This window comes from Ctenopharyngodon idella, chromosome 9 (assembly GCF_019924925.1).
Source record: "Ctenopharyngodon idella isolate HZGC_01 chromosome 9, HZGC01, whole genome shotgun sequence".
NCBI classification, from domain to species: domain Eukaryota; kingdom Metazoa; phylum Chordata; class Actinopteri; order Cypriniformes; family Xenocyprididae; genus Ctenopharyngodon; species Ctenopharyngodon idella.
Genome location: NC_067228.1, coordinates 7,843,442 through 7,857,966, shown reverse-complemented (window position 1 = coordinate 7,857,966; position 14,525 = coordinate 7,843,442). Strand labels below are relative to the sequence as shown.

General features: G+C 38.7%; 1 protein-coding gene across 1 annotated transcript in view; it reads right to left on the bottom strand.

Annotated features, from left to right (window-relative positions):
- Nucleotides 1–380: 380 nt before the first annotated feature.
- col5a2a (collagen, type V, alpha 2a) overlaps nucleotides 381–14,525 on the bottom strand; it is a 35,629-nt gene continuing 21,484 nt past the window's right edge. Inside the window, exons 19-54 of the mRNA XM_051906845.1 lie at nucleotides 13,361–13,459; nucleotides 13,211–13,255; nucleotides 13,021–13,119; nucleotides 12,774–12,827; nucleotides 12,486–12,593; nucleotides 12,328–12,381; nucleotides 12,136–12,234; nucleotides 11,983–12,036; nucleotides 11,798–11,896; nucleotides 11,671–11,724; nucleotides 10,058–10,111; nucleotides 9,916–9,969; nucleotides 9,770–9,823; nucleotides 9,616–9,660; nucleotides 9,429–9,527; nucleotides 9,116–9,223; nucleotides 8,974–9,027; nucleotides 8,458–8,511; nucleotides 8,317–8,370; nucleotides 8,167–8,220; nucleotides 7,939–8,046; nucleotides 7,794–7,847; nucleotides 7,662–7,715; nucleotides 7,405–7,566; nucleotides 7,224–7,331; nucleotides 6,919–7,026; nucleotides 6,742–6,795; nucleotides 6,545–6,652; nucleotides 6,401–6,454; nucleotides 6,177–6,284; nucleotides 6,006–6,059; nucleotides 5,816–5,923; nucleotides 5,421–5,727; nucleotides 4,502–4,683; nucleotides 3,568–3,810; nucleotides 381–1,585 (exon numbers count right to left, since the gene is read on the bottom strand). Of these exons, the coding sequence (XP_051762805.1) occupies nucleotides 1,439–1,585; nucleotides 3,568–3,810; nucleotides 4,502–4,683; nucleotides 5,421–5,727; nucleotides 5,816–5,923; nucleotides 6,006–6,059; nucleotides 6,177–6,284; nucleotides 6,401–6,454; nucleotides 6,545–6,652; nucleotides 6,742–6,795; nucleotides 6,919–7,026; nucleotides 7,224–7,331; nucleotides 7,405–7,566; nucleotides 7,662–7,715; nucleotides 7,794–7,847; nucleotides 7,939–8,046; nucleotides 8,167–8,220; nucleotides 8,317–8,370; nucleotides 8,458–8,511; nucleotides 8,974–9,027; nucleotides 9,116–9,223; nucleotides 9,429–9,527; nucleotides 9,616–9,660; nucleotides 9,770–9,823; nucleotides 9,916–9,969; nucleotides 10,058–10,111; nucleotides 11,671–11,724; nucleotides 11,798–11,896; nucleotides 11,983–12,036; nucleotides 12,136–12,234; nucleotides 12,328–12,381; nucleotides 12,486–12,593; nucleotides 12,774–12,827; nucleotides 13,021–13,119; nucleotides 13,211–13,255; nucleotides 13,361–13,459 (3,354 nt within the window). The 3' untranslated portion in view covers nucleotides 381–1,438. The remainder of the gene's footprint in view (nucleotides 1,586–3,567; nucleotides 3,811–4,501; nucleotides 4,684–5,420; nucleotides 5,728–5,815; nucleotides 5,924–6,005; nucleotides 6,060–6,176; nucleotides 6,285–6,400; nucleotides 6,455–6,544; nucleotides 6,653–6,741; nucleotides 6,796–6,918; nucleotides 7,027–7,223; nucleotides 7,332–7,404; nucleotides 7,567–7,661; nucleotides 7,716–7,793; nucleotides 7,848–7,938; nucleotides 8,047–8,166; nucleotides 8,221–8,316; nucleotides 8,371–8,457; nucleotides 8,512–8,973; nucleotides 9,028–9,115; nucleotides 9,224–9,428; nucleotides 9,528–9,615; nucleotides 9,661–9,769; nucleotides 9,824–9,915; nucleotides 9,970–10,057; nucleotides 10,112–11,670; nucleotides 11,725–11,797; nucleotides 11,897–11,982; nucleotides 12,037–12,135; nucleotides 12,235–12,327; nucleotides 12,382–12,485; nucleotides 12,594–12,773; nucleotides 12,828–13,020; nucleotides 13,120–13,210; nucleotides 13,256–13,360; nucleotides 13,460–14,525) is intronic.

Here is a 14,525-nt window from a genome sequence, read left to right as displayed (position 1 = left end):
ACCACACTTCCTGTTAATTAAATACCCAATTTTTATGGTCCTAATTTAACAAAGCAGTCCTCGTGATCCTAGACATTTATGGTTCTGATCGTATTTGACAATTATACTTAATCAAATGATTTTTACATACAGAAAAGAAAAAAAATAACTAGTATTATCCCTGCCATGTCTTATTTACTCAAAGCAAAAATAAAAAACAATCAAAATAAAAACATTCTGACAAGTTTTAACAAAATTGCATAAATCACTCTAGCAACTTTTAGAAGATATAATGAAGCAAAGCAATATGTTACATTTTTATTCATTAAAAATATATTTTCATGCTTAAAAGGTGAGGAAAGAAACAAGCATCTTCAAAAGTCAAGAAAAAAAGAGGAAGAAAAATTTTGATTGATTTAATAAAATGGTAAATGTACTGAGCATATGTTTAATTTGCAAAGCAAATACATGAGATTAGCTTCAAAGCCATACCAAATGGCTTAAAAGAGTTCTAAAATAATAATAAAAGAAGAAAAAGCGCAAGAATGATAGGTATACCTGCATGCTTTAGCAAATATGACATCATAAAAATTGTCAATACTGCTCTAATTTATTTAACTGCTCCAGCATTTTACTAAATTGTGCCTTTTACCTTTACAAAACCTAAAACTAAAGCAAGGGCTACTTTTAGATCACTAGAGGAAAAATATATCTCCTGCATTGCACTTGGATACTTGGTTTTCATTTTGGGAAAGAGAAATAACAATGCACCTTTTAACAATTAGAGTCTGAGATGCATTTAATTTTATTTGCATTTCCTTATGCTGCTTTGTACCTTTTGATGAGAGAAATACAACCAGTCGTACAGCTCCTTATCAGAATTCACGTACAGCAAGTCTGTTGTCAGCTTTCGCCAGTTTATAGAAACGAGGTAGCTTGCACTAATGAATAAATGTTTTCATCTTTAATAGTAAATTCGGTTCGAAAGTAATTACAGGGTGAATGTACAAGAGTACAGTTTTGGGAGTCAAAAAATACTCAACTGAACGCAAACTTCCTCTATAGCACCATTTTTGTTTGTAAAAATAATAATAATACAAAAAAATAGAAAACATACTGTAATGAAAACAGGCAAATCCAGATGATTTTAATTGCAACTAGTGTTGGTACAGTGTGTAGCATCATTACTCTATTACTTGCAATGGCCATGTCAATTTAAAACAGCAGTTGATGGATAGTCTTGTAGTATAAAAATTCAGTCAAATTGAATTTCTTTTTTTAAGGGACCATTCTGTAAAAACCTTGTGGAGCGGTTGTTTTCTTGAAATGCTTGGAAGGCACAATAAATATCTCGCTAAAGGGCCAGAAAAGTCCAATGCTCTGTATGTACAAGGCTGATCTTGTCAGCAGTCACTTTAAGAGTCTCAGGATTCTCTTCAATGCATCTCTATTCCTTGATTTACAAGAAGCACACAGGCCCAATATCAATACCAAACTCCTGGTCTGAACCTCCAATGTCCACAGGTGCAATATCCACAATAGGTAGTCTTGCTGTTTTCTGGGTCCTGTATTCAAACACCGTCTTGCCCCACTTACCATTTGCTTGCTGTGAAGAGAAATACATTCATTTAGGTTAGTATGGAGGCACTGGTTAAATTATAAGGTATCTTATGAACTGTAGTACTGATGCTGTATGTGCATGTCTGTTAAAGGGTTAGTTCACCCAAAAATGAAAATTCAGTCATTAATTACTCACCCTCCCTCATGTTGTTTCACACCCATAAGACCTCTTCGGAACACAAATTAAGATATTTTTCATAAAATTCTGATGGCTCAGTGAGGCCTGCATTGCCAGCAGGACAATTAACACTTTCAATGCCCAGAAAGCTACTAAAGATATATTTAAAACAGTTCATGTGACTACAGTGGTTCAACCTTAATGTTATAAAGTGACGAGAATACTTTTGTGCACCAAAAAAAAAAATTAACGACTTTATGACAATATCTAGTGATGGACGATTTCAAAACACTGCTTCATGAAGCTTCAAAGCTTTATGAATCTTTTGTTTCGATTCAGTGGTTCGGAGTGCATATCAAACTGCCAAAGTCATGCCCCCCAGTGGTGAACCACTGAAATTTCAAAACACTTATGTAACGAAGCCTTGTTTACTAAAATCACGTGACTTTGGTGCTCCGAATCCCTGATTCGAAACAAAAGATTCGTAAAGCATCATGAAGCAGTGTTTTGAAATCACCCATCACTAGATATTGTCATAAAGTCATTATTTATTTATTTTTTTTGGCACACAAAAAGTATTCTCGTCACTTCATAACATTAAGGTTGAACCACTGTAGTCACATGAACTGTTTTAAATATATCTTTAGTAGCTTTCTGGGCATTGAAAGTGTTAATTGTCTTGCTGTCAATGCAGGCCTCACTGAGCCATCGGATTTTATCAAAAATATCTTAATTTGTGTTCCGAAGATGAACGAAGGTCTTACGGGTGTGAAACGACACGAGGGTGAGTAATTAATGACAGAATTTTCATTTTTGGGTGAACTAACCCTTTAAATCTAACTCAAATCTCTGTTTCAAAACCTAGCTGTCTACATAGTTCCCGATATAAGCATTTCCAGAAGGTAAGCAGCATAACTATAAGATACCTAATTTTGAATAAATTCTAAGGTAGCATAATCAGTGTTGGGGAAAGTTACTTTTAAAAGTGTGTTACTTATTTTCAGCTGTGCTGCCATTCTGGATTGTAGAAGAATAGGATGCAGGGGAAGAAAGTACAATACTCTTACTTCAGCAATAAAAACAATAAAAATTAAACAAATTTGATGTTTATCTAAAGTCATTTTGCTTATTGGTATGGATGAATTGGACCACCGAAGGCCAGCAGCAATACAATGGTTAATAAAGTTAGATTAAATACATAAGGTATATTTGTATTAACAATTATTGCAGGTTTGTGAGATATTCTATTTTATTGTTTTTATTCATTTTAAGGAATACTGAATCTGTTTTTGTGCAAGTGAGATGAGTAAATGCACGCTCACATTTAGTCTAGAGCTACAATAGCCATCATGTTTACATAGCGCACACAACACCTCTGCATCTACGATATCTCTCAACATGGGGACAGGAGAGTTATCAGTCAATAAATGACAAAAAGTAACTTGCATTACTTTTTCAAACAAGTAACTCAGATATTTTGTTGTAAATTTAAAAGTAATGTGTAATCTGATTACAAAAAGTAATCTGATTACATAACTTGTAATGCGTTACCTCCAACACTGACCATAAAAAGGTCTGAAAAGTATATATAGTATATGATATCAAAGTATTCCTATGCATAGTAATGTTTTGTTAGCTTAGCAACATGCTAAAATAACCTAGTGCTATTTTTGTGTTGATGCAGAAGGTTGCTGTCTATGCAGAGCGTTCTAAATCCAATCCTCACTTATGAGGTTCCATTTTGAGTTAGGCTGCCTTAGAAAATGTAGGCAGTAGAGAGCAAGACAGCGTACTAGATTTTGAAAAGGGGTTTATGCCTTTATACAAATGATGTTCTGCAGTGTACTTACTGAGCAGCTGTCCTCAAGGACAGTGTATCTAAAGCGGTTATTTCCCTCAGCTTTGAGCTCTAGATCATTTGAAGCTTTGAGGATGACTGCTTTCTTGAGGTTTCCAGTTGATTCATCCTTGTAGCCCACAGTGTTCTTGCAGTGGTAAGTGATAGTTTGTGATGCCTCTTTGGAGAGCAGACGGATGAAAGTCATCTGAACTGTGACAGTGTTGGCTGGCTGGTCTTTGTTCCCGTAAGTGAACTTCACAAAGACATAAAAAGAAATAAATAACAGGCATGTACAGTTTTATGTGATGGATAATTCTATTACTGCTTGTCACATAATGTTATCTTGTATTCTAAATGCTATAGCACTAATTGACCCTTCGCCAGGAGTTTGATTGACAAGCGATCTAACCAATCATAACGCAGAATCCGCCATTTTGTCCGACAAAGCAGTCAGGAGTTAGAAGATTAACCTCGTGGACTTGAACTTGAAAAATGGTGTGTACTGAAGTCTTTCTGTGTTTGAAACAACATTTCTTCTCATGTTCATTCATGTTTATTTGATGCTATAAATTAACTAGTAGGAAGAGATGATCAGTTCACGAGCCGCTTGAGCTGAGGCACTACAGCGATCTGTCATGACACATTAAAGAGCCACAAAACGGTTTAATTGTTCGAATTTCTTTAAAAAATTACACAATTTGAAAGCTAGGACTTTGTTTAATATCATAAGTAACCTGCTCTGTCTTGTCTGTTGATGTGTTGTCAGTGTCCTCTTTGCTCCGCGATGTATTTTTCACACTGTGGCGTGACAGCGCCATGGCTTGTCGAACAAAGCAACAGTAACTAAGGGGGGGGCGGGTCTTTGCGAAGGGTCAATTGAGTTCACGCAATTTACATGATTAAACAACATCATTTTCAGAGGAGTGAGAGCTGAACGTGCTTACATATGTTCCTCCATTCATGTTGGCTCCAAACCACACAGGTTTATTTCCTGGGGAACTCCACCATGACTTCCGGGGGATGCTTGTGGGGATTGCGGAGATGCATGTCTCTCCAGTGTCCATATTGCATTGAACTTTAATGGCGTCCTCTGCACTTCCCTGGTTTGGATCCACCCAGTATTCACCTATAATGTAGAGATGAAACATTTGGGGATGTTTGATTTCATAAGCATCTGATATCCTGGTATTTACTACAGTATATGGGGAATAATTTTGATTCTTATTCAAAATAACAACTACAATGATATAAAGCAGCAATGCGGATGTTAGAATAGTAATACTATTGCAAACATACTGTAAAAACTGTAAGTTTCTAAATGTAATTCGATGTAACTGTATATGTCAACCTAGGTTCATTGGAAAAAACAAAACAAAAAAACAAACATGCCTCTACCTACATTTTTGCAAAACTCCAAAAACATACCTATACATACAGCTGAAATGACCACTAGTGGCAGTAAAACTTCAAGTTTTTATTCCTGTTTTATTCCTGTTCACACAAATAATGTTTACAGAGGTAGATAGACTATTAAAGGCATTTATGCGTGGTTCCTTGCACAATACTATGTTTTGACCTCAAATTTACCATATTACCACATTTACCATAGTGTATGATTCGTACATTTCCGTTTCAGATAAAAATGAAGGTGGTTTTAGCACCACTCAATGGACATTTCACTTTGAAACTCTTGTGAAACTTGCAAGAAGCAGCCTAAAGTTATTTTGCAGAAATGGCGCTACAGGCATGTTTTCCTAATGAGCCTCAGTTGGTATATGTAGGCTACTGATTTAGCACGTCAGTGGCCTACTTAACACAGTTGGTTATAATGAATTACATGCTTGTGGAATACTATTAACTTACCACTCTTTTTTTGAGGGTAGCATTGTTTCAAGTCCTCACAAGTTCTGGCAGGATGCTTTCTACTACCATCAGGGCTACGCATGCTATCAATCTGGCTGCTCAGGGCCTTCAAAGTAGCCTGAACTCCAGGATCAGCCTGGAACATGCCTGTAGAGTTACTCTTGGGAAGAGCCTCATCCTCACTCATCTCTGGGGGAGGAGGACCAGCATCATAATCTTGAGGCCCACCAAAAAAGTCTTCCATTGCCGCAGTGGGAGGTCCAGGAGATCCGGGAGGGCCAGGTGGGCCAGGATCTCCAGGAGGTCCCTAAGCATGATGACAAAAATAAGTCCCTAAGCATGATAACAAAAATACGTTTTATTACTATGTGAGATGGCATGAAAGTTTAACTTGCCTCTGGTCCAATATCACCACCAGACCCTCTTGAACCAGGAGGTCCCATAGGTCCAGGCTGTCCAATGTACCCTTCCTTTCCAGGTGGCCCAGAGGGCCCGGGAGGTCCCTGTGACACAAATTATTTCATTGACATCAATCACCTTTTGACTAATTGTAAATCACTCACATTAAACAAGTTGAATGCATACCCTTTGTCCACTTGGACCAACAATGCCTGGGGCTCCCTGTTCTCCAGTTGTGCCCTAAAAATGAAGTAAATGTAAAAGGTTATGATGGGGGGGAAAAGCTTCACTGATATTATATTGTTTGATATTATACAGTATATTCAATTATTTATAGACTGGGTGCAGATGACTTACAGGTGGTCCAGGAAGACCTTGTAAGCCTGCAAATCCTCTGTGACCCTTCTGTCCTCTTTCTCCATGGTCACCCACATCTCCCTTATCTCCTCTTGGTCCTTGAGGTCCCTTAAATAGATAGTTGGAAATTAAGGAGCAGTTGTTGTGTTGTTTTTATCAGCAACTTCATGGCAAATAAAGCCTTTCGAATTATGCTTTAGTGTGTTATTTAATAGCTTTCTTACTGTGAGTCCTCGTTTTCCAGCAGGACCTGGAGGGCCAGAGGGTCCTTTTGAACCCTGATAAGACAGTGTGAAGAAATGTAAGCCAAAATGCTTTAGAGATGTCATTCTTGTATACATTAAATATAAAGAAAATATGAGACTTACAGGTTCTCCTCTCTTTCCAACGCCTCCAGTTGCACCGACAGGACCGGGGGAACCAGGTTGTCCTACAGATCCAATCAAACCCTCTGGGCCTGGATCTCCTCGATCACCCTTTTAAAATTAAGCAACTCTGTAAGATTGGGGCAAACAGCTTGAATTAAAGATTCAGAAATGGGTCATTTGATGTTTTTGGGTCTCACCTGGGCTCCTATGACACCTTCCTTTCCTGGTGGGCCATCAGATCCAGCGGGCCCCTAATGAACAAAATTTGCAATACCATTGTGTTAAAAAAGTGCCATATTTATTTATTTATCATGCCAAGTAACTCTTTTCATTGCAAATGTATTACTATAACAATTATATTAAATTTATTTTACATCAGGTCCAGGATCTCCCCGAGGTCCATTAGCGCCAGGCACCCCAACTGGGCCAGGAGGTCCTTTGTCTCCTGGGGCTCCTGATGTGCCCTGTTTTCCTGGAGGACCCTACATGAGACAATCGTGAGCAAACAGATTAGAGGATATCTGAAGTTATCTCAGATATCATTTAATATGTACACCATAGAGAACAGTAAACTATTACCTGAGGCAAAACTCAAATTCTATTCAATATTTATATAATATTTTAGCATATTTTAGCCTTTTTTTTATGATTCTGAATGTTTTTTTTAATGGATACTAACAGCTGGTCCAGGGAGTCCTGGCATTCCACGTTCTCCTCTTTGACCAGGAAGGCCTACAATTCCTCTTTGCCCCGTTGTTCCAGCAGGACCTGGTGGACCGTCAGGCCCCTAATGGAAATAACCATTAACATTCTGGTTCTTACATTTAGTATTTCAGTTGAGAAACGTCTGGTGCCCTTACCGGTGGTCCATCTTCTCCAGAATCTCCTTTGTCTCCAGGGCCTCCAGAAGGCCCAGGGGGGCCTCTCTCTCCCTGGCGTCCTGGGGGTCCATGGTCTCCTCGAAGACCAGGTGGACCTTCTTTTCCAGGAAGACCAAGTGGACCTGGCTCACCAAGAGGACCCTAAGAAAACAAACTCTTAAGGTTTTAAAAAAATGTTTTGAGTTTTCTTCATTTCTGATTTGTAATTGTGAACCTTTGTAGTCCATGCAACATACCGTTGGACCAGGTGGGCCAACTCTTCCAGCAGATCCAGGGAAACCTGTTGGGCCCTAAACAGTACGAGGTATGTTAACTGACTAGTCATTCAAAATGCATTATACAGTAATTGTTTTCACAGCTACACTTACAGGTGCCCCCTGTGTTCCTCTACCACCCTTTGGTCCAGCCACACCAATTTTGCCCTGTAGTCACACATATTAGAGGGAGATTATTAATTTACTAGCATCTTCATAGCATCTTCTAAAAAACATTTTCATGCAAGTGTTTTATCACCTGTGGACCTGGAGGACCAGCCAACCCTTGAGGGCCAGGAGATCCAGCATCACCCTTTTGTCCAGGCTCCCCTGGTGGTCCTTTCACACCGGGCTGACCATCAAGACCCTGTTGTTTTGAAAGTGTACCATGTTCAGAACCGGTTTACTCACTGATCTGAAAAAAGCTTAGTGCATACAATATCAAACAAACGTGAGTTTTCTGTCAGATTTCAAAAATTCTACTTACAGGTGGTCCAACAAAGCCTACAGCACCTATTGGCCCAGGTTCACCACGGGATCCCTTGGTTTTAGCACAAATATTTGTTAATAAGTCAAAATATTCAGCTAATTTGAAAGATTGTAGCCTTTTGTATTTGAGTGTCAAATATCAACTCACTGGCATTGCTCTTGATCCTTGAGGTCCAGGTGGTCCCTTAGGGCCTGGTTCTCCCTGTTAAAACACTATGTTAGAATTATGTGGTCCTTAAAAGAAAACAATATTACAATAAAATATAGACAATAATATGATACTATGTACCTTTTCACCACTTGGGCCAGCGGGTCCTGCAGGACCAACTGGGCCTGTCAAGCCCTACATGAGAAAGGCAAATGTCAGTATGAGATTATCCTTTTGTGTATGTCAAGCATGAGTTATAAAGAATCATTTTGTGTGTGCATCTGTAATCGGGCCTGCTTGAACAAGTCTTGTACAGGTCATTCTCTGTTCAATTACTACCATGAAATTTTGTTAAAGCTTCATATTAAGATTTATGCTTTCTCTCATCTTTTGTAAGTCTTGAAATGTTTCTTTCAAATATAATTCACTGAAAATCACAGAGAGATAAATTAAGGCAACTAGTTGCTGATTATCAAAATTACATATAAATAGGAATAGTTTGAATAGGCTGATTTCATAGCTAATTCATTTTAGTTTTATATTATTTATTTCATTTTTTATTGTTTGTCCATGGCACTATCAGAATGACTTGCAACCACAAGTTGAGAACTACTCAATTAAGATGTTTTAAAAATGGGAAAAAACTATGATAATTACCCTTGCACCATCACTTCCTGGAGTGCCCTCAGATCCTTTCTCACCAATAGCTCCCTAAAATGTGTGGGAAGAGGTTAATTAAAGAACTACAATATGCAAATAGCTATGTACATACTGTAAATCCAATTGCATTACTGCTTACTCTATCTCCTTTTGGACCAGGTGGGCCAGAGATCCCTCTTTCACCTGGCATTCCCTGCAGACCAGGAGGGCCTGGATCACCCAACGTACCAGTAGGTCCAGGGCTACCCTACAAAAAATTCAATAGAATGATGAATTAGCATTCTGTTTTCAATATACAGTAAGCTAAGTTCCATCAACAATCAGTAATGTTGCTGATCACCACAGAAAATCATTTTGACTCATCCCTTTAGATTGGTAAAACAGACACTTGATTTAATTTAAACTAAGAAAATCTCACCACTAATAATAAACACTTAACCATTTGGTTCTACCTTTGGGCCATCAGGACCAGGTGCTCCTGGGATACCTTTGGCTCCAGGCAGACCAGCAGATCCCAGCTCTCCTCTCTCTCCCGGAATTCCACGCTCACCCTGTTAAATGAACAGACTGAACATTAAAGACACGTCTTGACATCAACAACATGTGTTTACAGAAGTGACAGGTAAAACTAGAACTCACCCTTGGCCCAATTTGGCCTACAGGGCCTCCCTCACCAGGGATACCCTTGAAAAGAGAAAAAAAGATAATTAGCAATGTTTTCTGCCATTTGTCCCTTTTTTGTCATCTGTTTTTCCAAGAATTTGTCGCTTGATGTGTGTTGAACTAACTGTACCTGATCACCAGGTTTTCCTCCCTCTCCAGGAGCACCTGCTGGTCCTGGCAAACCCTGAGAAACAGGTAAGGAGATATTACAAAAGAGCTAAATAACAAGAAAGAAAAGAATAATTTTGAATGATTAAATAGTCATTAATCAAGCACCTGGAAACCATTCATTCCGGGAGGTCCCTGTTCGCCTCTCTCACCTGCTGGACCCTGAAAATCATGAAATAAAATAATGCACTGTACTCAAATTTCTACTTTTCTAATTGTAGATATAATAAAGAGACAAAATAGCACTTACATGTGGGCCTGGTGGACCAGCTGGGCCTACTTCTCCATCTTTCCCAGGTGGGCCCTACAAAAAAAGTCAAAGTTGAGGGGGACGGCTAAATTTTATTTAGAACAAGATTTGGTAACACTTTAGTATGGAGAACACATATTCACTATTAACTACGACTTTTGCCTCGATAAGCTCCTAATTTACTGCTTATTAAAGTTACAATATGTAGATTTTTCGCCGCTAGAGGTCGCCTATTCAAAACAAAGACGTAGCTTGATGATGCAGAGTTTGAGCGCGGAATCTTGGGAGATGTAGTCTTCATCTCACAGTGGAAAAGAATCGGCACGGGACTCGAGCAGAAATCATGTTCATGGATGAGATTATTAACATTACTGTAGTATGAAGCAAAGCAGGGCCGAGTGCTGTGGGAGCAGAACGAGGCCGCTGGAGAGACTGCTAAAGAGAGACGAACGCAACACACGCCTCGCGAGCAGTGGAGCTTCCGCTTCTTCCGGTCAAGCGTATGAGGTAACACAGCGCTGTTTATCATATTAGATACATTTCACTGTGTTGAAAATTATGTTATAACGTTACTCTGTGTGTTTGCTCGCCGGCTGCTGTGAGACACTTGTTGCACACTGCAGTAAGCTAGATCGATATTAGAATATCATATTAATAAATGCTGGTTGGCTTGTGCTGATAAATGGCATGCAATTAATTTTAAAACGTAATGTATGATGGAGAAAATGCTGTATTACTTAGCTACTTGACAAAATAGTGTTTTTGTCTGAGGCATGGTACTCTCAGAAAATCAAGAAAACTAGATTTAAACAATAAGACTAAATGTGTTGAGCTTTATAACAATAATTCGTTTTCGGTCTATAAATGTAACCAAACAGTTGTTCCCTTGTCTAATAAAACATGTAATATATTAAAGTGTCTTTGGTGTTTCTATGGTTTCTACAAAATAAAACCGGAAACCGAGGGTAACGCAGATATGACGCCATTGACAGGCGACTCCCGAACACGTCCCGTATCCAAGGTTAAAATTGCGATTTTCTCACGATTTACAAATAGTTGGAAACATTTGGGATATTGTAAGTACTCAACTGAACAAAATATATAACACGCCTATTGGTTTTTGGATATTTTACTGCAGAAATCTTACATATTGTGCCTTTAATAGTTAGTAAGGTAGTTGTTTTATCTACCAGTTTTGGTACTGGGTAGGATTAAGGAGTGTAGAACATGGTCATGTAGAATAGGGCATTAATATGTGTTTTATAAGTACTAATAAACAGCCAAAATGCAAGCTAATAAGCAACTACAGTAGTTAAAAGTAAGAATTGTTAAAGAATTGTATGATTTTATCATACAGCAATGTGATTGTTCTGAAATGCTTTTTTGTTTGTTAGTTTGTTTTTGGCAGTTGCTTGGGTGTTGCAAAGTCTAAAGTTATTCTGTAAGATTTATTTGACTATTTTATTGTCTGGAAGGCACAAAATGTTTGTCAAGAATGTCTGTAGCACAGTCATGCACAAGTATGAGCAATAGTAATAGTAATTCTTGCCTTAGCAATCACCAGTATTTACTGCAAGCAATATGTTTTAATACGTGTAACTGCTGTTACTCACCCTCTGCCCAGGAACTCCTGCAGATCCCTGCTCACCTGCCTTTCCTGGATCCCCCTAAATTATAGTTACAGTTATAAACTTTGTACTTGTATTAATAAATTAATAAATGTATAAAAATTCCACTTACGCTAAAACCCTTTGGGCCTATTGGTCCCATAGTTCCAGGAGGGCCTCTTGTTCCAGTTGACCCTGCAGGCCCTGGCCGCCCGTCCTCACCTGGAGCACCCTGCAGAAAGGTAAATTTCGTTATTTTCTGTTAAAAATTTGGGTATTTTATTCCAGTCATAAATGGAAAACATCAGATAAATGTACCAGTGGTCCTGGCTTTCCTTCGGCACCCTGAACTCCAGGTGTCCCTGTTAAACCCTGAGAAAAAGAGGGTGCAAAAAATTAGTTAGAGTTGTATTTGAAGGAGGAGTCAACTTTTCTATGAAAAAGATACAAGGCATGACAAATTTTACTTACTCTTGCGCCTGGTAGACCTGGTTCACCTGTTCTCCCTGGATCTCCAGTAGAGCCTTTAGGGCCAGAGGTTCCTGTAATTCCACGGTCACCTTGTGCACCCTTAGATGAGTATGAATAAAAGTATTAGTTCAGTATTCAGCTAATTATATTCAAGTAATTAATACTTTGTATTTATTTTAACTCTCTTATTACCTTTGGACCCTGTAAGCCATCTTGACCAGGGAACCCTCGGTTTCCAGGTGCCCCCTAAATTAGACAATAAAAATCCCATGAAAATTGAGTTGGTTTTGCAATTACATTCACGTTCAAGTTTGCTGTAGCAAATGCAATATAAGGAAAACTAGACTCACTCTCTCACCAACAGGTCCGGGAGGGCCAACAGAACCAGGATCTCCTCTGGGTCCACGTTTTCCCTCCTCTCCCTGAGGTCCAATTACTCCCTGTGCTCCTGGTGGACCCTATGACAATAGTAATTTGTCTTAAAAAAAAAAACATCTTCTAGTTTTTTACTAGTTAGAATCTTTTTTGCAATTTCATTTGATGAGGTGGTGCACAAATTGCATATACTCCACCTTTAACTTGAAAAAAAAGAGTGAAAAAGATATCTAGGTTTAGAGTATTATTCAGTCAAAACTTACAGGTTCTCCTTTAGGTCCAGCCTCTCCTTTAAATCCAGGAACACCTACATCTCCCTAAACACAAAACAAAACAAAAGGCTGATTGGAGATCAGTTTTTAAATTATTAGTTCCAGAGACACATTTTTAGGGCACAAATACTACATACATGTATATATATTCATTTTATGATGTTTTATGTTATATGAACACAACAAATCTTCAGTCCATAAAAGAAATATGCCACAACACGAATGAAGAATGCCTTACCAATTGACCTTTGATCCCAGGCTGTCCAGTGCTTCCCTGAGGTCCTGGTGGGCCAAGTGGGCCAAGCAGACCAACAGGACCCTGAGGACCATGAGCTCCCTGGAGAAAAGAGTATTTTGTTAGTTGCCAATATCTGCATTCGTAATCCAATGAAAATTGAAATATTTTAACATTTAACATTATAACATACCACTGGCCCTTTGGAACCTGGACCACCGTCAGTGCCCATAGGCCCCTGAAAAATTCAGAATCATGTTTAATTTGTATTACAGATGATTAAATAATTGACTCAGAATTTGTGATCATGTACTGGTGTACAAAATGAGTATCACAAACATACTTGTTGTCCAGTTGGTCCAGGTCTGCCTTGATGTCCTGTCTCTCCTCTCTGTCCCTGTGGTCCCTCTGGTCCCCTCACACCTGTAGGTCCTGGTTGACCCTGTAAAGCAATTAATTTCCTTTTTAATACTAGATTTTACAGCGATGTCAGGTAGCTTTAATGTTCAGCTTAACTACTACAATTTATTAAAATATGTAAAAGGTATCATTGGTAGTTATACAGTGCTCAGCGTAAATGAGTACACCCCCTTTGAAAAGTAACATTTTAAACAATATCTCAATGAACACAAAAACAATTTCCAAAATGTTGACAAGACTAAGTTTAATATAACATCTGTTTAACTTATAACATGAAAGTAAGGTTAATAATATAACTTAGATTACACATTTTTCAGTATTACTCAAATTAGGGTGATGCAAAAATGAGTACACCCCACAACAAAAACTACCATATCTAGTACTTTGTATCCTCCATGATTTTTAATGACAGCACCAAGTCTTCTAGGCATGGAATGAACAAGTTGGCGACATTTTGCAACATCTATCTTTTTCCATTCTTCAAGAATGACCTCTTTTAGAAAGGGTGGAGAGTGATGCTCAACTTGTCTCTTCAGAATTTCCCATAGGTATTCAAATGGGTTCAGATCAGGAGCCAATGAATCACTTTCACCTGTTCTTCTTCAGAAATCCAACAGTGGCCTTAGATGTGTGTTTAGGATCATTGTCATGTTGGAAAAGTGCACGACGACCAAGGGCACGGAGTGATGGTAGCATCTTCTCTTTCAGTATAGAGCAGTACATCTGTGAATTCATGATGCCATCAATGAAATGCAGCTCCCCGACACCAGCAGCACTCATGCAGCCCCACATAAGGATACTGCCACCATCATGTTTCACTGTAGGCACCATGCATTTTTCTTTGTATTCCTCACCTTTGCGAAGCCATCAGTTCCAAAAACATTTATCTTGGTCTCATCACTCCAGAGTATAGAGTCCCAGTAGTCTTCATCTTTGTCAGCATGGGCCCTGGCAAACTCTAGGCGGGCTTTTTTGTGCCTGGGCTTTAGGAAAGTCTTCTTTCGTGGACGGCACCCATGCATGCCATTCCTCTGCAGTGTACGCCGTTTTGTGTCACGGGAAATAGTCACCCCAGTTTGGCTTTCTAC